Source organism: Nestor notabilis, unplaced genomic scaffold (assembly GCF_000696875.1).
Source record: "Nestor notabilis isolate BGI_N333 unplaced genomic scaffold, ASM69687v1 scaffold7635, whole genome shotgun sequence".
Classification (NCBI taxonomy): Eukaryota; Metazoa; Chordata; class Aves; order Psittaciformes; family Psittacidae; genus Nestor; species Nestor notabilis.
The window spans coordinates 53,348-74,186 of record NW_009928780.1 but is presented as its reverse complement, the minus strand read 5'-3'; the positions used below and the strand labels follow the sequence as shown (position 1 = coordinate 74,186).

At 39.5% G+C, this 20,839-nt stretch overlaps 1 protein-coding gene across 2 annotated transcripts in view; it reads left to right on the top strand.

The window, feature by feature from the left end:
* DOCK10 (dedicator of cytokinesis 10) overlaps positions 1–20,839 on the top strand; it is a 131,691-nt gene that overhangs the window by 98,612 nt on the left and 12,240 nt on the right. For both annotated transcript variants that reach the window (XM_010014658.1, XM_010014659.1), the window contains exons 31-50: positions 1,064–1,108; positions 1,583–1,758; positions 1,890–2,006; positions 2,995–3,106; positions 3,823–3,944; positions 4,029–4,143; positions 4,311–4,377; positions 5,102–5,149; positions 5,820–5,921; positions 8,102–8,230; positions 8,915–9,023; positions 9,724–9,861; positions 11,428–11,610; positions 12,168–12,278; positions 13,677–13,892; positions 14,672–14,729; positions 15,050–15,148; positions 16,822–16,928; positions 17,426–17,548; positions 18,513–18,626. In XM_010014658.1, coding sequence (XP_010012960.1) covers positions 1,064–1,108; positions 1,583–1,758; positions 1,890–2,006; positions 2,995–3,106; positions 3,823–3,944; positions 4,029–4,143; positions 4,311–4,377; positions 5,102–5,149; positions 5,820–5,921; positions 8,102–8,230; positions 8,915–9,023; positions 9,724–9,861; positions 11,428–11,610; positions 12,168–12,278; positions 13,677–13,892; positions 14,672–14,729; positions 15,050–15,148; positions 16,822–16,928; positions 17,426–17,548; positions 18,513–18,626 — 2,291 coding nt within the window. The remainder of the gene's footprint in view (positions 1–1,063; positions 1,109–1,582; positions 1,759–1,889; positions 2,007–2,994; positions 3,107–3,822; positions 3,945–4,028; positions 4,144–4,310; positions 4,378–5,101; positions 5,150–5,819; positions 5,922–8,101; positions 8,231–8,914; positions 9,024–9,723; positions 9,862–11,427; positions 11,611–12,167; positions 12,279–13,676; positions 13,893–14,671; positions 14,730–15,049; positions 15,149–16,821; positions 16,929–17,425; positions 17,549–18,512; positions 18,627–20,839) is intronic.

Here is a 20,839-nt window from a genome sequence, read left to right as displayed (position 1 = left end):
TACTAAAGCTGCGGTAGCCCTGGTGGATGGTGTGCTAGGGAAGGGGTTGAACACATACAGCAGGAAAGCAGAGAAGCTGAGGCAGTGATAAGGGCATTGTGAAACTTTACTAATTAAGAACAGGCTTTCCTGCTGCTGTTGGGAGTATGACTCGTCCATGTGACAGCCCCTCCTTTGTGGGGAAGATCTGAACTGGATATGCAGCAGGAGTTCGGAAACATCCATCTCTCAGATAATCAGCCTTGGGTACTTCTTATGTTATGAATCTTAGAATGGTTTGATTTGAAAGGAACCTTAAAGATCTTTTGCCTCCAGAGTATCTCAGGCTGGCAGACAGGTCCCATGCAATAGGCCTTTTCTCCCAAGTGCATTGCCTTTCTTGGTCTCTGGCAGGCCTGAATGTTATGTTCTCACCACATGTGGCATTTTACCTGGAGCAGTGAGGCAAGAGAGGCCCATTTCAGAATCTGTTAATAATACCTAGTTAATAATGAGCTGCTTCTCTAGACACGGGATACTGTGTGTAACCCATGTTTTGCAGAGAAGCATGAACAGGTTTTATCTGTGCTCTACCACGGGAATGAATCCACCTTGTCCAATTCCACAAAGCCAGGAGCCACAGTGCATTCCATCTCTTGCATTGAAATCCATTATTTCAAACACTAATTTGGGACAAATGGACAGTACTGGATGCTTTTCCTCTTGTTTTCAAAGGCAATGGGATTTCCAGCCCTGAGCATAATTCGCAGTTCTGACAGTTTTCCGTAGACTCTAGGGAGTTCACTTGGGATATGGTCCTTTAGGCTACTGAGAGTGGAAGGTATCTTCCAGTGGAAGGCAGAATCATCTCTCAAACTATGGGTTTTGCTTTAGTTGTCAGCATCAAAAACTGAGTTCAGTTTGATGCTCGTAGCTTTCTTTGACAGTTTAATTCAAGCTGTTCAATTCAAGCAAAATCTAAAAAAAAATTAAAAAATATATAAAGCAAACATATTTTTACAATTAGTAAGTAAAAAATATGTATTATTTTTGCCTATTTTTTTTATATCTATGAAAAATGAAGACCCTGTGACGCCTTCAGAATCAACACAAGAATATCGAACATCAGGTATGAATAAAATGACTGCTATCAGCAAGCAGAACTGTGCATCAGGAGCTTCAAGATTTCCTTAGCCTGCTGCTACTGAACTGTGGCAAATTCAGGCAAAAATTATTTGGCATTTTCCAAAGTGGAATTGGTCTAGATCTCTGTGGTTTAGAACTCTTCCAGCTAGAATATGGGAATGACAATTTGGACTCTGTGCCTCAAAGAAGTGAATACTCTTACTATGTGCAAAACACTTGAGATTCAGATATGGGAATGTGTATATACATTGTATTTGTGTTATAAAAACTACATTTTGAGAAATAGTGTTAGGTTAATTCATTCTAGCAAGTAAGGGAGTAGAATGAGGCAGTCAGATGAGAAAATCAAAGTTTAACAGTGGATTAAATCAATAGTTATTGAAAAAATGGAAAATTTGGGGGGAGTGGTATGTAACCTACATGATAATTCAACCATTCTTGTCCATTCTGTTCCAAGATATTCCAGAGTACACATTGACCAATGAATTTTGCCGTAAACATTTTCTAATCGGAGTCCTGCTGCGGGAGGTTGGGTTTGCCTTGCAAGAAGACCAGGATATCAGGCACTTAGCTTTGGCTGTGCTTAAAAACTTAATGGCAAAGCATTCGTTTGATGATCGATATGCAGAGCCGGTAAAGAAACTGTTTCCTTATTCATTTTCATTTGCTTGTTCATACAGTCACTAAACATATATGAAACTTCCTTAGCCACTAGCATGCACTAATTAGTTTCTTCAGGATTATGTTGTATCTTTTATTTCTAGGCAAAACAAGCACAAATAGCAAACCTGTACATGCCACTCTATGGAATGCTTCTGGATAATATGCCAAGGATTTATATGAAGGATATGTTTCTTTTCAATATCAATACTTCCAATCAGGTAATTCATGTGATTTTTCAGAACGCAGAAACAATCAAACTGAGCTCTGACCCAGTCAATCTGGTGGGAAGAGGTCCAAGTTTATGCTGGTCACAAATTAGCAAACAAAATGAATTTTTGAAAACGTTGATTTGTTTGCACCCACAGTGTTTAATTTGAAAGGTCTCAATTTGCAGAGCACCTGCAGGGCCCCAGGAGTCTGTACTGGTAGGAGATAACAGACTGAGAGTCTGGAATAGACAAACCCAGGACACTGGCTGTCCTGGGGCTGGAAACTCAAAGTTAGAGGTTTGCCTCTCCGTCCAGTAGGTCTGCCCTGGTGCTGCAGGCTGGGGGCTGAGGACGCTGTCCTCAGGTCGGTCCTTTGGCAGGTGGCTGGGAGACCTTTTGTTGTAAAGGAAAACTCCCATCACCCACAGAATCTTTGCAGGGTTACGTCATGAACCCACAAGCAGTTTTACTCATACAACAGAGGGACCATGAGCTATACCAGGAAGCAGAAGGAATGCATACAAATAGCTTTACCTTTGCCACAAAAGAAGATGACTGTATAAACTGCATACATGGAGGAGCATGTTTGTTTATTTCTTGATAGGTTAGATGTGTTATAATCATAACCCTGCTTTAAAAACTAGAAACAGATTTCTGCCAGAGTATTGTGTCTCTCAATCCTTCCAGCAAACAAGCCTGCTTCATCTGATCATTGCTTATGGCAGTTAATGGTCCTTTCCCAGTGCTGTGCAAGTTGTTTAAGAAGCAGTTAGACTCAATCTGTCCTTTACAACTTCAGTTATGAGAGGGTTTCATATTGCAAGTAAATATTTGTGTGTTATGGCAAGCCTTTATCTTTTAAGGCTGTCATGTCTAAACAACTGAAAGTAGCTTTTCAAGCTCAGTGTCTAAGAAAAGCCTGTTGGGCGTGCTGTCATTGTGAAAGTTATGAGTGATATCATTTACTGGAGTTTGTTCTGTTTCTTTCAAAATACAGGGATCTAGGGATGACTTAAGCACAGCCGGAGGATTTCAGAGCCAGACAGCAATGAAACATGCAAACTCTGTGGACACGTCCTTTTCCAAAGATGTTCTGAACTCTATAGCAGGTATAAATGACAGATTGAACACGCACACAGGTAGATTTCTGTGTATCTCAATCCATCGTGCTTTCTGCTTAGTATTCATGGAGGATATCATTAACCCATTTTATACGATATTCAGGGAAACATAATACACAATATTTCTCTTCCCTTTGGGTATTTTTGGATTGATTTTTATTTCTCTAGTGAAGCTGCTGCTCTTCCACTGCTTCACTTACTCTCCTGCTTTGGAATGATGCCAGTATTCAAGCTCTCACAAATCCCTGTGCCTGAGTTCATCCTTGTAGTCTCTGCCTGACATAAGAATACTTCCAAGGTTTCTCCTGAAAACTCCTGAAGTCTCTTGGAGGCAAAGTATTCTTAGTTTTTCCAGGCTTAATGGAAGGGTAGAAATATAACTTTGTTCATTTCCTCCAAATCCCAGTTCAAGATTCAGGGAAGTGAATGGGCATCTTCCCACTGATTTTTGTGGCTTTAGGTCAGGTCTTACAGAATGCAGCAGACCATTTTATTGCCATGAATAACAGCAAATTGAATCATTTTACTTCAACTCATTGCATGTTTTCATTACTAAATAACCCATCAATAGCTTTGCTATTGGAAGTTCAAAGCACTGGTATGAATCCAGCATGTGACACATTTTAAGTTTTCCATTTATCTTGTTAGTTTTTGTATCCATAAATGTTTTAGTTTAGCATGTTTGCTGTGACTTTCATTTACAGCTTTTTCATCAATAGCTATCTCTGCAGCAAACCATGCTGACTCCAGAGCTTCCTTAGCAAGTCTTGAATCTAACCCAAGTACCAATGAAAAAAACAGTGAGAGAACTGACACGTGTGAAAAGGTACATGTGAAAATGTTGAATACAGTTACTAGAGGTAAAAATCTATCACTGTCCTTAACAAGGCCCTGTGCTCCAATTCAACAGATCATGAGACCTTTGTCTTTGATTGGATCAACTCTTCGTTTTGACAAGTTGGATCAAGCTGAAACTAGAAGCCTTCTTATGTGCTTCCTTCACATTATGAAAACCATTTCAGAAGGTAAGAAAATATGCACTCACTGCCTAATTTACTTTGCTGTAAAGTATTGTGAACGCTGAAGCCAAACAAATACAAAATCAGAATAATTATGAGTGTATTTTAGAAGCTTTGGGTCAAGTTTAGTTCCCTGTAACAGATACATAATGTATTTTAATATCTTCTTTTAGATGCACTGATTTCCTACTGGTTGCGAGCACCATTCTCAGAAATAACGGACTTTTTCAGCATTTTAGAGTAAGTTCACTTTGTGGATTTTATGTTAAATGATATGTTCTAAATGACTGCTGCAAATAATTTGTCTTTAGGTTTATCCACCTAGTTGGAATAGGTGGTTGAGATAGGTCTTGTATCTTAGATTATTTTTTCTGGAGTTGTATTGAAACATTATCCTCCAGTATGTTGGTCATTTTCAAGAACAGGGAGCATAATGCTTCTGATGTTCCTCCTAAAAGAGATTTTCATAGTAGCTTTCTCATTTGAAGTTGAGATTTTATTCCCATCAGAAAAGTATTTTAGCTTTCCAAAACTTGCAAACTGTAAGGAAAGCTGTGTAATGTAGGATTGCCTGCTTTTCGCATCTCCAGGGTGATTTGCTCAATCCAGTCTATGCATGTCTGCAGAATCCATGCAGGTAGCTGTTTTCAGAATTTCCTCACCATTTTGTAAGTTAAATGCAAGTTATTTAACTCCAGCTGGTGAAGAAGCAATACTTTTGCAGCCAAGTCTTTGCTTTTGCCTCCTCACCAAGCAGGAATCTTCAACCATGAAGCAAGAGAACAAAGATGTGGGAAGTTGTGCTACATCTTGTGCATCCCTAGGCTGGGAATTCCTGCGTTCCGTTCTGTTTGCTTACTAAGAGGTGCATATGCCACAGGTCTCTTCAAGGCACTAAAATTCAGCATATTTTCATAATCAGGAAGCCATTAATAGACATAAAATGTGTTGTTTTATCTTTCAGGGTTTGTCTGCAAAATTTCAGATATCTAGGAAAGCGCAATATTGTAAGGTAATTCTCTGGTTATAGACAGTATGTTACAGTATTTAAATGTTACTGCATTACATTAGGCTTAAATGAGGTTAACAGCGTATCTGTCAGTTTTCTCCTGAAAGCATCAGTCTAACACACTGAAACCAATGTATGCTTTATTTTTGTTTTTTTTGCAAGCAATGTTATCATGATGTTCTGGACACCTGAGTACATACCTGTGTAAAAAAATTAATTGCATGGGATGGTGCAATAACCACTACTGCATTTATAACCCAAAATACTGGGCCATTCTCAACCATATTTCTGTGCATATGCCAAAGAAAAGAACTTGGACGTTGTATTTTCCATCCATATAATGGAAAGAACAGTTTTAATGGGCCTAGATAAATGTTCCACAGTAATTACCAAAAAAAATCATCTGTCTCTACCCACTCTCTGAAAAAGTGTGAGGTCGTGTTCCAGCTGTGAAATGTGAAATGCACACTTTGTCTCAGTTGATGTTTCATTCTTAATGTAATGTTATGCTGTGAACTTGTCTGTATGTCATACTGTGGAAAAACGAAAGGTCACCGGATGAACCAGTTCATGCTCCACTGCGGGTTTTGTCAGGCCTGTATTTATTCTTCAGAGGCATAGCAAAATGAATGTCACGTTCCGTAACAGATTAACAGTTATTTTCTCTTAACAGGAAAATTGCTGCTGCTTTCAAGTTTGTTCAGGCCACCCAGAATAATGGAACCCTTAAAGGTTCGAACTCCTCTGGCCAGGCATCAGGTCTGCTCTCACAATGGTAATGACATGTATTATTAACTCCTATAAAACCACAAACTATGTTGTCATCCTCCAGCCCTTGTATACTGTCACAGTGTTGACTGAAAAGATGTTGACACAATATGTATATTTCAAAGCCCCTGAAGCCCTAAAACCCATAAAAGAATTAAATCCCTTCAACTTGACTTGCAAGCTGTTGTTTAAAGTGTTATGTTCAGAAAAATCCTTAATTACTGTCAATGTTGTTAAGTATGGCAGAAACAGTAGCTGTTGGTTTCAGCTCAAATTCCTATCTGAAAGATAATCCAGTTTTCCCCAACTTGAAGTTCATATTCCTGCAATGTTATGCTTTCATGGAATCTTACTGCTTTAGGGGTAAATATCTATGGATACACTTACAGTTCCTCCCCAGTAATGTGGGGCTGTGGAGTGGGAAGTATCTAGCAACAGAGAAAGTCAAACTTAAGAGTAGGTTTGTTTGACACCCATCTTCTTACTTCCATGCTGCTAAGCGTAGCATAGTCCTGTACTGTTACATTCATGTTGCCAGTTAGAGAATCTTTCTTTCCTGTTTCTTTTTTTTCCCTCCATCTTCCTAGCAAGATCTAATAATTTTCATGGACGACATGGTAATAAGCTGCAGGTGCAGCACATCTTTAATAATATTTTGTTTCTTTTAGGGGAAAGTGGGATCCTTTTCACATTAATAATGTAAACTCTAGAGAGAAAGCAAACTTCTGACTCTCTTCAGCTTGTGGTTGTATTTAAGAGCATGGTGAGAAAGTCACCCTCCCTCATGAGCTTGGATCACTTACATATAGCTAGAATATGCTCACCATTATAAGCATGTACCTTGGAATGGAACAAAGGGGGAAAATGGTGCTTTCTCTACCATAGTTCTTTCCTTGTTCCTCTACGGGGCAGTTTTCAAGGAGCAGCGCTGATTTCATTACCCCAGTTGGAACTGGCAAGCAGCCTAAAGGACACTGTTGTTTTGTTTCACCTTTGCACATGAACTAACATGGTGGCAATCCAGAAAACAGTCACGTTTCTGCTGTCTTCAGGGCCTTCACACTTTACCCTCTCACAGATCACCATTTGTGGTCCAAATGACTATTTGTTTCTCCTGTTTTAATACAGAGCGGTTTTTAATCATGAGTTGAAAGTTGTTGCCAGTGATCATCTCTAACTTGCACTTACGTTTATGTATTTCAGTTTTCTGAAATGTTCATATGAAACCAGACTTTCCATCCCCCTGCAAAAAAATAACAAACCAAAACAAACGAAAACCAAACACCACCACAAAAAAACACGCTGGGATCACATTTCCACACGTTCCAAATCCATTAGTTCATTAGTTTGCCAGGATATGCATCCAGATTCTTCCACTGTGACCATTGGAAGAGTTTATCATGACTGGCAAAAGTCTGGCCATCAATTCCATACCTGTGCTGGGAACTTAATCTGAAATTATTATTGTAAAAATAGCCAACAGAAATGAGGGTTTAGCTAGGTGCAGGAAGTAATTCTGTCTTAGAATCTTTTTGAGTTATGCAAAATTGGGAAGCTACAGGGTTTTTTTAAATTAAATACAACTGTATTTTAATAAGTGACCTGAATTTTGAGAGATGTTAAATCTTACGGAATTCTGTAGTGGTGAAAAATTCAACATACTTTCAAAAATTATGATAAACACTGGTGTTTTATTTCTAAGCTTCTCATTATAAATTAATGGTGTGTTTGCCAGCATCAGAGGGTTAAAAGATCACATACATAGACACACTCATATTTTAACTGTCCTTGCCAGTTTGTCATCATTTTATTCCCCTCATAGAAGCTGTATTAGTTCTTGCTTGAGCAGGATATATTTTTCTTGTATTCTGAGTTGAAAGAACTCGTCTCTGTTTCTCTTCACCCAAAGGCAGTTTTGTAAACATCAGTCAGCTATTTAATCTGATGCTTTTCTGCAGTGCCCAGTGAGTGTTTGTATCCTGTGATCTGAAGAAATCACAGCACATCTGTTTGTTTTGTCTACCTCACTGACCTTCATCTTTGTTTGTCTGAAAAGATTTGCATTGGTTTGTTTAACTTAGCCTTTGAAAAGTACTAGAGAAAATTCTAACTGACATTGGCAAATTCTGTATAGGCATGACAGTTTATTCTTTGTTTCTGTTTTTTAATAGCATCTTTTTATTTCAGGATGCATTCTACTTCTAGTCACGATGGCCACAAGCATCACAGATCTCAAACATTACCAATAATCCGTGGCAAAAATGCACTTTCTAACCCCAAACTCTTGCAGATGATAGACAGCAGCACTGCAAGTAAGTACAAAAAAGTATTTACTTCCCTCTGGAGTTCTAAGGGGTTTGGATCAGGCTCTATACAATTAAATCTGTTGCCATGAGTGCCAGTGAAAGAGCCTGAAGAGAAGAGCCTAAACATAAACAGAGCTGCTGATTCTGCCTTTTTTTTTTTTTTTTTTTTTAAGGAGACTAAGAAATCTGAACTTAAATGTCGTCAAAGTTCATTTAGAAACAAAACTGATTACAATAACCTGACATATTTAAATAGCCTTAATGACCCGTTATTTCCCCCTTCCCAGCATCTCTTGCATCTATGGTTATGCTGTACAAGCAGAAATACACTGGCTGAAATGTTACATTTATTAGATCTAGCAATAAAAGTGAACTTTTCATGACCAAAGTTTCTTTAAATTATGAGATTGAAGTCATCTGTCTCACTTTCCAATTAGCTTTCTCTCCTCCTTTGAGGACAAACAGAAACAAAGAATATGTTCATATCCCTGGTGCAGCTGGTGAAAGTTGACTCAAATCCCTGCCCCGTTCATCTCCTGTGAGCAGTTTTCTTCCAAATATCCCTGTGGTTAAATGTACTGTTAGGACCCCACCTCTACTCTGCTGAGACTTAATGATTAGATTGCAGAATTAATCATCTTTGACTCCACTCAGAAGGTTGTTTGTCATCTTGACTTTCATATGTTGCAGGCAGCTCCAGTGAAACAGACATTGTTCAGTATGTAGACACAGAGGCAAACATTGCTACAGAAGTTTCCCTCACAATCCTTGACCTGTTATGTCTTTACACTCTGAATCACCAGGTATGTTTTGCTCTTTTATTTTCTGCTTGAACTGGTGTCATGTGGGATATGTGGTGGAAGGAAGGCCGGGGGGAGCAGGCACAAAGAAAATTGAAACACCTCCTACAGCAGGATAGGCAGAAAAGGTATTTTATGAAGGAATTGACTTGTGTTACTGAAACTGAGTAGAAGGATGTGGATGAAGACCATCCTACCCATCCAGGGCTATGTACAGCCCTGCTCTTCATGAAACTGTCATGCATTTACTAATGTGTCACCTTATCTGAACCATGCTTATCCCACTAGATTTCAGAGATGGTAGACAAAAGATTTGTGAACTGCTTATCATCTATATAGTCAGTAGGTGATCCTCTGACTCTTTAAAATTGCCCTACAACTGCTGGCCCAGATTATTTGCCAAAGGTCTCACAGCTACAATACACCAGGCAGCTCCTTTTGGATTTAGTATCTCCTTTCTGTCACCCTAGCCATTAAATCTACTCTATAACATCCACAAGTAGGAGTACAGGCATAGGAAAGTGCTGTCCTGGGAAAAACTGCAAGTGAAAAGAGTCTGCAGCAAGCTGGGAATGCCTCGTCTGCAGAACTTTTACACTGAAAAAGGATTTCCCTAGGGACACTCTGATGTAAAGTCCAGCATATCCTTCTGTTTATTCACTGTAATGACCAGAATGTCCTGTCTTGTCTGTGAACCTTTCAGAGGCAGCTCCAGCAATCTGATTGCCAGAATGTATTGATGAAGAAAGTCTTTGACACGCACATGCTCTTTTTGCAAATCAACCAGTCAGCAGCAGCTCTCAAGCACGTCTTTGCTGCCCTGCGGCTGTTTGTAGGCAAGGTAACTGTGGTTTTATTCTGTTAGTCTGACCTATGAATATGTTATAGTAAGTGCAGCTTGAGGACACTTGGGTACTTTGGAGGAGTTCTGATCTTCACTGTATTAATGCTCATTTCTGACAAAGATCTTCTGATTTATTGTTGATTAAAAGTGAGAAGTTCACACTATCTGAAAAATCACTTCTGTTTTGGAAAATGAAAAATTTACTGACAAAATGGAACTCGTAAAGTAAACAGATAAATAATGTCCAGGTCTGTGTTGTATGGCTACATCACTGGCTTTCACCACCCGTGGAAGAAAGCTTGAAACCCTAGAGGTCCATGGTCTTTATTGCAGATATCTGGTTTGCAAAATCTAGCAGCAAATGATTAAGCTGTCCCCAGAGGGGAGCTAGCAGGAGAGTATTCCATACACATCACCAAAAGTTCATCCAAACTAATCCAGTTTTAGAATACTTTGTTTTCAACATAGAATAGTTTTTAGGCAAAAACATGCTTTCGTGTCAAACTGTTTATTTGATTGCATCATATCACATATCAATGATCATGGGCAATTAGACACTTTATGCCAACCACAAAGGCTGCGCAACTTCCAAGTCACAGACTTAGATGTGATCCTCTTAAAACCAAGCAAAATGTAGCACACTGGTAACCATTGCTATGAGGATATGAGAATAAGCAAGCCTGGCTTGATATCCCAGATGTTTCTATCAAATGCAACAGTTTTAAACCATGTGGTCTCCTTCTGGTTGTTACCTCAGGGGAAAGGAGCAGGAAATCATGCTTCTCTCAGTAACATAGCTTGAGGATATGGGGGAAATACAAAGTAAACCATCCACAGACAGCTTTAAATTACATACCAGACAGTCAGGAACAGAAGAGGAGGAGGATGAATAAATATCCAGGATCACCCCTTTCATTCACCCCGTATCTCTCAGGATTGAATTCTCTCTTCAGAGTTCTGTGGGAACAGGGATCAGGTGTGGTTCCTGCAGCAGAACCTCTCAGGCAGTACTTGAGATCTGTAGCCAAGATGTTTGTTTTCCACCTCTCCTCAGTCTGTCTTCTGTTACATTCACCCTACTGATAAATAGTAGGTATATTTGGAAAGCCATCCTTCACTCTCTGTTGTCTCCTGCTGTTCAAACCCTTGACCACTGGAAATTTGCTGACTTTGCTACTAAGTGTTTTCTTTCTCCTGAACACCTTTTATAGTAGTGCAGAACACCACACGCTTTTCCTGCTTAGCTGTTTTGCATTCCATGCAGATAGACTGCTCTGCTTTTATGCTTGCTGTGTGCCAGCTGCTGTCTGGATTTCCTAGAGGCCAGTTTGTTTGTTACATTGCGTATGGTGTTTGTATGAAAACCTGTGCGTGGTTTTTACTTAATCTTAATTTGCACATGGGATTATGTTTAGCTGGTAGCTAATTTTTTCAATAAACCCTAGTGTGAATTAGTATGGGAGAGAGTGTTGTTTTTACTGACAGCTTAACAGAAAAAAATATTGAGCCAGAATAACTGTACCAAGGCCTGAGAGTAGTGCTAAACATACTTTTTTCCAATAGTTCCCATCAGCATTCTTCCAAGGACAAGCAGATCTCTGTGGTTCACTCTGCTATGAAATCCTGAAGTGTTGCAACCATAGGTCACGTTCGACTCAGACAGAGGCATCTGCTCTTCTTTATTTTTTCATGAGAAAGAACTTTGAATTTAACAAGCAGAAATCAATAGTGAGATCCCATTTACAGGTAAGTAAACCGTGTGATCATCAGTATTTAGCTGATACTGGTTTGCTACATTGGTTTATATCACTATTATTTTTATGCATCATAGCAAAGTAATTGTTTTGGAGTCCTCAGGCAAGTATCTTTGGCAGCTTGATTTTCCTGCCAAGCCTGAAGACATTGGGCTGGATTCTCTGCTGTTCTTGGGCTGGTCAGCTCTGTTCCAGGTTGAGACAGCAACTGTGAATGTAGCCACATAGCCAGATAAATGGTTATTCTTTATTCATATGCACTGCTTACAGCAGTGAGAACATAACTGATGAAGGTGCGGAACAGACCCTGACGGTACCGTTACAGAAATGTAAAGTCCAGTATCGATGCACTTACATTACAAAATGAGCAATTACAAACATTGGAAAGATTACTCATAGCCCTTTTGTTTGTATAGGTTGTCTTCTTAAGACAGGTATAAAAGTGCATCTCTGCCTGTGACATCAAGACACTAAAACAGAGATTAAAAACTATCCAGAAACTTTCATTTTCTTTGCTAACTGCACCCTGTGTTTGCTCCCCCCGTGCAGCTCATCAAAGCAGTGAGCCAGCTGATAGCGGATGCAGGGATTGGTGGATCTCGTTTTCAACATTCACTTGCAATTATAAATAACTTCGCTAATGGAGACAAGCAGATGAAAGTAAGAAACATTTTTTGTCAATCACTACCTCTTGCAAAAGGTCAGCAATTTCAGAGGAGCACAGGAATAATTTGCTGGCTTTTATCAGTGATGAATGCATTCATAGTGTGCCTTTCTCAGGCAGCCTGAAATTCATAAAAATGCTTGGGACTCAGAAGCTTAATAACTGACAATAATGTTTAAAACAAAAAAGTGATTCTTTTATTTGAAAATTGTATCAATTGTTATTCACTGCTTATTTTGTTTATTTGCCTGACATCAGAGAACATACCATGCATTGTGGCTAATGAAACAATTGCAGCTGATGGACAGTTTTTAGTCTACGAACTGTGTCTTTTTTTAAGTCTGTTCAGTAAATGTGTAGCAAAAACATGCACAACAGTTGGGTTTTATAACAGCTTGCTAACCCCCTGACAGACGCATTTAGCTCTTAGATTAGTTACCATTGCTATTACATTCATCGTCTGTAGTAAAAGTATTGAAAAAGATTCCAGTCTTTAATTTTTATAACTCCTGTCTGAACATTTGTCAACATGCATTTTGAATTTTATATTTTAGATGTGTTTTTCTTTCCCTGAGGGTGACTACAGGGTATCTCCACTGAGGCTAATAATAAAGTTAGTGTAAGCAAATTGGTAGGTAATTGGCATAAGTAATTTGATGTCTTACTTAATAAGGTGCAGTTACAATTGTTACTTTGTTTTCAAAGTCCAGCTTTGATTTCCCAGCACTGCAGTCAGTCACACTGCTTCTGTAACATGCTCATCTCTGTGATGTTGTAGGGAGGGAGCATTTAATTTCATATAATTTTTCTGAATGTTTTTACTTTTAAACGAAGGGAATGAGGGGAAAGAAGTCTGCAAGTAGAAATATATTTCATTTCCTGTCTGAAAAAGGGAAACTACAGGGCTGAGTTAAATACGTTGAGAAAACCAATATGAGTAATACAAGGACTCACCTTGCGCAGTGTGAGAAGGCCGGGAGCCAGACTGTTGAGCTTATTCCCTGCAGTGAAACATGCTGGGAGTGTAGTTAAGCAGAACTATCTGTAGCGCCTGGTGCTATTCATCATCTGAATGTGCACAAGAATCCAGTCCTGAATCCAGCAAGCAACCAAGGAACAAATGTTTCAGTTTGCTGACTTCAGCAGAGTTGTTGCATGCAGACAGATACAGCTGACTGACTGGGATATCTTGTAGGTCCCATAACACATCAGTAAAAAAAGTCAAGTATTTGTGTACTCTATGTATGTAATGTGGAACCGTGACTCTGCTTCAAAGCCTGCTGAATTAGGGAAGGGAAAGAAGGTCTTCCATAAGCAGGACTTTGGCTTGTTCAGGGCTGCTGCATGTGGCTCTTCAGATGGTTTTAGTGATGTACTGCTTATCTTTCCCAAAGAACGTTAATTTCCCAGCAGAGGTGAAGGATCTGACCAAACGCATCAGAACGGTTTTGATGGCCACAGCTCAGATGAAGGAGCATGAGAAGGACCCTGAGATGCTTGTGGATCTTCAGTACAGCCTAGCAAATTCATATGCCAGCACACCTGAATTACGTAGGACATGGCTTGAAAGCATGGCCAAGATTCACGCAAGAAATGGAGATTTATCAGAGGTAATGTAAATGAATTAGTAGGAAATCCATTTGTATTTGTATTTGGGGGTTGGAACTAGATGATCTTAAGGTCCTTTCCAACCCAAACCATTCCATGATTCTATTTAGGCTGAAAAGTTCTGATAAAAAAAACTCTGAAAGACAGACAACAGTAGTGATTTAAGGGAATCATACAGTGTCTCTCATATACTTGAAACTGGAGGAAGACAGGTTTTTTTGGAAAACACCTTGAGAGGCAATGTGCTCATTATCCCAGTTTGTCTCATCATGGCTACCTGATACATGCTTGAGGAAGACTTGAAAATGTCTGACGGGGAAGCTGTGATCAGTATCAAGTTAGCACCTCTGCTGTTTAACCCTAACAGGTTAACACAGTAGCTGTAGTGTAGATGAAGTTATGAGCAGTTCATAACTTACATAAAGGATTTTCTTCTCCCCCATTATGGCATAGAAGAGCTTTGTTTGTAATGTGTTGTCCTTTTAATCAAAACATAAATGGGTGATGCAAAACTCCAGTGCATAACCCAGGAATATCTTATTTACTCAGTAGTCTTTCTTGAGAAAATCTATGCTTTTACTTTGGACACTTAGTGAAATTAACACTCAAGAAGGATTTCATCACTTAACCCTTCATTTTCTTAAATGGTTCTATTAATTTTGCCTTGCCTTTTCTGCAGCATGACTTGACAGTGATGAAATTGTGTGCTCCTTATCACATGTATGCTGTAAGTCATACAGTGTACTTTAATATATACATGTATTTTGGTCTCTCATTACAGGCTGCTATGTGCTATATTCATATCGCTGCTCTCATTGCAGAGTACCTGAAAAGAAAGGGTAAGACCAACATATTCAAAACCATGTATTTATAAACATTGTTGTTGAAAATAATTTTTGGCTGTCCTGCTTGCCTGTTGTATAAAGTAGTCTTAAAGCTGCTTGAATTCTTCCCAAATACTTTATTTTTAAAATGTATCACAAATGCTAGTCTTAGCTCTGGAACGGTAAAAGTGTATGTTTTGTGTTGAGTGTAATTTAAACGTTTAGTGAGCTAGTGCTAAAAGAGAATGCTTCACTTGTTAGTCTGTCGTTATTAAATATGCATGTATTAACACATACCAGTAGCAGTATACTAATACCATCTTACACTATCATAGGTTACTGGAAAATGGAAAAGATTTGTACCTCACGTATGCTCCTGGAAGATGGTCAAGTCTCTGATAGTAATGTGTTACTAACAACTCACAATGGAGGAAGTGAGTGCTCTAACCGTGCCTGTTTATGGGTCAAATAACATAATTAGGGAATCAAATTACTGTTCTGCAATTGATCTGGAAAAATATGTACCAAAGCAAAAGTATTTATAGTGCATGTTGATGGCTGTAACAGCAAGCAAGTACTGTCAGAAACATATGTTACTTTCCTGATGCTCTTTGTCTGGTTTGATGAGTTGCTCAGAATGTCTCTGATAAGGCCTTTTTCAGCAAGAGCACAGCCTGCTCTTCGTCGGCAATCCCTCTCAGGTCAATTGGTGTTTATGTTGCAAATCCATGTCCAATTCCTGGACTATCCAAAGCAGGGGAGTGGAATTAATATCTGGTTATTCATATGTAACTTAGTACAGATAAGGATTTTTTTTAATCTGTGGTGCTTATTAGAGAAATAAAGCACAGTCTTTTATTTTTAAATGCATCTATGCCAATGGTTGTTTAGTTTATGAAATGTGTATTTCAAAGTAATTATCAGCATGAGATATTTTAGCAATTTTCACCAAGAGCAACTTCTGGGGGCAAGGGCAAATAGCTGGGGAAGAGAAAACTTAGTTTTGAAAAGACCGTAGTTCTCCAGTACACCTGGAAGTGTCAGTGGGTGAGATGAAAAAATGCATCCTTTTAGAAGGAAGCTTTCTGTGAAGAACAGTACTTTGGAGATGGTTCACTAGTGGTAAAATACTTTGCATGAGTAACAGATCACAGGAGGTGGAGCAAAGAACTCACAGGTTATTTTCAGTCTAAGTTTAAATGATTTTCAAAACTTGACAAAGAGGATGGATCCCCTGTCTCAATGTGTAAAGGTTAGCTTTTTAGATGTGTGCCTTAGTAGCATTTTCCTGCTTTGAAATTGAACACAAGTTGCGTTAGGAGTTCATCACCTCCACTGATATGTTTACCTTTATGGGTCAAACTCTACCTGATCTGTAATGTGCAGTGCCTGTGTGAGTTGTTCCTTCTGCAACCATTGCACTAGTAAGGCCCCAGCTTAGCAAGTACTAGATGTAAACTCAGTTTTAATCCTTGTGAGCTTTCCCATTCGGCAGCTTCTGCCTCTATTCTGAGCTTTCTACAAGAGAGTTTTTCACTTAGGGCTGTGGTCACCCTGCTGCCAGGGTGTCCTTGAGCCTGGTAAAGGCACACTGTGCTCCAGAGCAGGCATCTCCCCATTGGGTGCAGCAAGCCCGGGGTAACTGTGCCCCTCTCCTTTAGGAAACCTGATGGGTGGCACAAGTGCAGGTCCCAGCATGTAGCATTAAGTGCCTGTGGGTCAGGCCGGGAGTTACAGCGCTGGTTTCACAAGTATAAATTATCTCACCTTAGCCTGCCTATCAATTCCAGTATAGATGAGCATTGCACAGGTGGTTTTGCAAAGGCTGCTAGCACTGTGCAAATGCCAAAATGCCAAAGAGAGGAATAAGATTGCATCAGGAAAATGTTATAGTTACCCTTTGCCTGGACAAGTGAATTTATATCATAGTGAAAATGTGTAATAGTCTCATAAATTCAGTCAGTTCCATTTGTGCTTCTCATCACTTGGACTGTGAAAAAAGTAATTAATCCAATCAAATCAGATCTGTTTTAATTGCATCCAGTAGCTTTTTTAACGATCTGGTTATTCACACATTAATTGACATTGTTATGACTTGCACTTCAAGGCTTATTTTCCTTGGGATGGCCTGCTTTTCTGAGCATTACCCCCAACATTAAAGAAGAAGGCGCTATGAAGGAAGACTCTGGGATGCAAGATACTCCTTACAATGAGGTCAACGGCATTAACATTTATATACTTGTATATACTTGTTCTACATTAACAGAAAATGTTATTTCTAATGGATGCCTGTGCATATTACAACAAATTAAAGTGAGGGCATACTTCAGGCAGTATCAAAAGGCACACAGCTTTTGAGTGAAATGTCATAGCTGTTGTACTAAATAGCAGGGATAGCTGTTTTGCTAACAAGAACATTAAGTACCACAGCTGGAAGTTAGGACAGGAGGGAGCCCATGGAGCCAATCCGTTCTTCTGAATGAGATGTCAAGTTTTTAAGTATTTTCTTGTTACTGTTATTCCAGGTTTTTTATCTCAAGAAGAGCTAGGTCACTAATACCTGATTAAACACTGTGTCACTGAAATAAACCTTAATATATTTATATAGAAAACAGACTAAAAATGAATAGTGGGCGTGTGCTTTTGCTGCATTGCTATTAATTAAATGCCACCAGCTGTCAAGTGATCTATTTATATTTGTGGAATTGCAGAATATTCTTGTGGAGCAGCTGGAGTTGTGTGTTGAATACCTGTGGAAGTCTGAGAGATATGAACTTATTGCTGAGGTTAACAAGCCTATAATTGCTGTTTTTGAAAAGCAGAGGGACTTTAAAGTAAGTTGTTTTATACATTTATATTTTTTATTCTCTTAAGAGAGCAGTAAAGATGATTTTTAGGGGGGAAAAAAGTGCTTTCTTTAAAAGGAATGTCTTTTTTTTCTTCATGTCTGTAATTTCTTCTTTTAATGCTTTGTGCTGTGAGTAAACAAAAAAAACCCCAAAACACTGGTATCTTACTTCCCTCTTTTCAGCATCAATACAATAGTAAATAGACAAAAAAATTTCAAACAAACCTGTTGTATTATCCAGTGGATGTGAATTTTTGTCTGTGTTTTTAAACCAAGAGCATGTTTCCACTGTATTTAAGTTTAGAAAGTGCTGATAAATTGTGTGATCTCTTCACAGTTCCAGGGTGTTTTTCATTTATTTACTTGGTGATTTCGATACGTAATGAATAACCAGATGATAATCTCATTTACTGATTTTCTGGTTTTAAATTACACTAAAAGCAAAGAGGTAGGTAGCAATAAGCTGTATGCTTAGGAAGCAGGTCTTGAAGAAAATTTAACTCTACCCCAGGCAAAACCAGCACACTTAATTGAAATTTTGAATCACTATCCTGAGAATGTGCTTTTTAGTGGTGGTTGTGGATAGTGTATTTTTGCGTGGGGTTGAGAGTTGATTGGAATTGTTGGCACCTTGCTCTCACCTGCACATTGGGTACTTGGGATCTCTGACCTCTTAGTAGGTCCCCGCTGCTGTCCGGTTGTGGGATGCTTGTCTTCCTGTGCGACCCTATATGCAAAGACACCCACTGTTATAAAACTGCTCAGAAGATGAAGGAAACATTGAAGTGACTGCTACCAAGGTTAAACTCTTCCTTTAGCATGTACAGCCATCTTTGCAAAGGTTTGGGATCCCAGTTAAGGCAGGCTATGCTTGTACAGAGCTACCGTAGTATTTTCCAAAGTATTTGCATGCTCTTACTTCCCCCCCTCCTCCCTGTTTCTTAATGTAGAGGCTGTCTGATTTGTACTATGACATCCACCGCTCATACCTGAAGGTTGCAGAAGTAGTGAACTCTGAGAAACGTCTCTTTGGGCGATATTACCGTGTTGCATTTTATGGGCAGGTAAGTCAGCTTGTGTTCATCTCCATGCATTCCCAGATTTCAGCATGTTCTTCTAATCCTGATGTATTCTGGGGAAGCAAAACCAAGGAAACGCTTGGCAGTGAATCATGGGGTAGAAAGTGCTCCTTGGGTCAGACTCCAAGCAGGACTTTTCTTAAACGAGAGCACTCAGTTGCATATGTGTAAACTGCTGCTATGGATTTAGCGATGTATTGGAGAAGAGACTTGTGCATCAGCTTTAGTTCTTGACTTCATCAAGCAGAACTGAGACTGAGGCAGGGCAGGGATTTTTCAGAGTAAAATTTAAATAAAACCAGGTAAGACGTCTTTGATACATGGTTCCTTTCCATAATAGAGCTTAAGCAGAGCAGAATGCAGTAGATGTTTTGTTGTGTTTCTTGCTGACTCTGACTTCTGCTTTCAGACTACCTCTGATTCTGTGCAATGTACTGTAGAGTAGTTTTATTCCCTCTGCTGTGCTTCAGCATCCTCAAAGCATTATTTTGTGCTTTCTCCCACTACAGACCAGTGTAGCAACCCAGCATGTTCCTTTAAGACCTGGTTTTGGCAAGCATACTATTTCTTTTACTCTAAAAAAAGAATAAAAATAAAAGAAGGTGTGTAAACAACAGATTGATGTGAATCATTCTGTTTGCTAATTAGATTTTAATGCAGAAATTTGCTCTTTTCTCCTTTCGATCTTATTCAAGGCTGTGGTAAGTCTAGTTCTTTTGCATGTTTTGTTTAATTCTCTCCTCACACGTCCTCCATCCTTCCCTGTACTGTTACTTAACATTAACTTTCCTGTGCTCTCAATTCTTTGGTTTGTGGCAGATGAAATAATGTTGTTTCATTCGTTGTTGCATCCTGCAAACTAACTTTTGTTTGTTCCGTTACCTCAATTACCAAGCTGTGTCTGTTGCCATGTTATGTGTGCACCATGGGACCCAATGCTGCATCATCTCATCTCAGTAGAAGTTTTTCTGTCAGCTTCACTGGGAGCAGGGTTGGACCCTTTCTTTCTCTGTTGAAAAACTCAGTGTAGCATTAATGCTGTTTGAATGCAAGCCTGCTTTCCTGGCCTGTGCAGCAGCTCCAAAAAGGAAGGCTGTTGTGTCAGTCTGATATATGACAGTGGTTACTCTGCAGCACTCTGGGCACGGTACAGCCATGTTCCTGGTAGTCCCCTGTAGGAACAAGTAAACTGGGAGTCAGAGGCAAATGGCAAGTCCTGGCTCTTCATACAGATTCGCAAAGCTGAACTTGCCAAATGCAAGGAGATAGCAAGCTGCACCTGGGGAAAGGTGAAGTTTTCCTTATGCCTGACCTTGCTCAAAATGGGGGCAGCAGAGAGGGAAACAGGACTTTTCTACTTGCAGCTTCTTGCCAGGGCTTTTCCAGAGACAGTTACTTGTAAGTGAGTAATGCAGCTGCAGCAGTTCTGCTGAACTGGATTAAAATCTCTGTTACAGTGCAATGACTTTTCAGGTGCCAGTGCCACGAGGGCAACTTCATTTAAACAGCTTTCACGCTCTAAAGCATATGACTTTTTCATAGCTGTGCATTGCTCAGGCCAGTCCATTCCTTGATGCCCCTGGACGCTGAGCTCTAAATGCAAGCAAGCACAGCTTCCTCCTTTCCTTTTGCAGGAGAGATGGTATGTGGTAGAAAGTGGGACTGCTCTGTATTGCTCCTTTCAGAGGCATAGTGACAAAAGTACATGGCAAAGTGCAAATAATTAAAGGTAGATCATTCCTATCAGCAGTACTTGTGCCTCATTCACCAAGATAAATAGGAGTGGGTGTGCAGAACTCATTAAGGAGGGCTTACCAGTACACAAAGCACCACGGCAGGAACGGGAGCTACAGATGAAGCCTGACATGGAAGGGGAGACAAAGAGAACAGCCTGTTCCCATATACCAGTTGTGCCTGCATATTTTCCCTTTGGAAGGTTTCCTTTCTGTATTTCTGTCAGTCCCTTTTTCCCATGGGCCACTTGCTTCCGTTTTGGCTGTGCAAGTGGAAAGGTATGGGGCCTTTTGGTCCTTCAGTTGCCAAGAGTATTGCAGGTCTCCATGCTGAAAGCAGTATCGGTACCCAATTCATTTAAAACATTAAAAGCAATTCCCCTTTTTTGTGCTTCTGGCAGACTTTGCACACTTCCTCCCAAAAGCTAACAGTTGCAGGTTTTATTAGTATTACATAGCTAAACC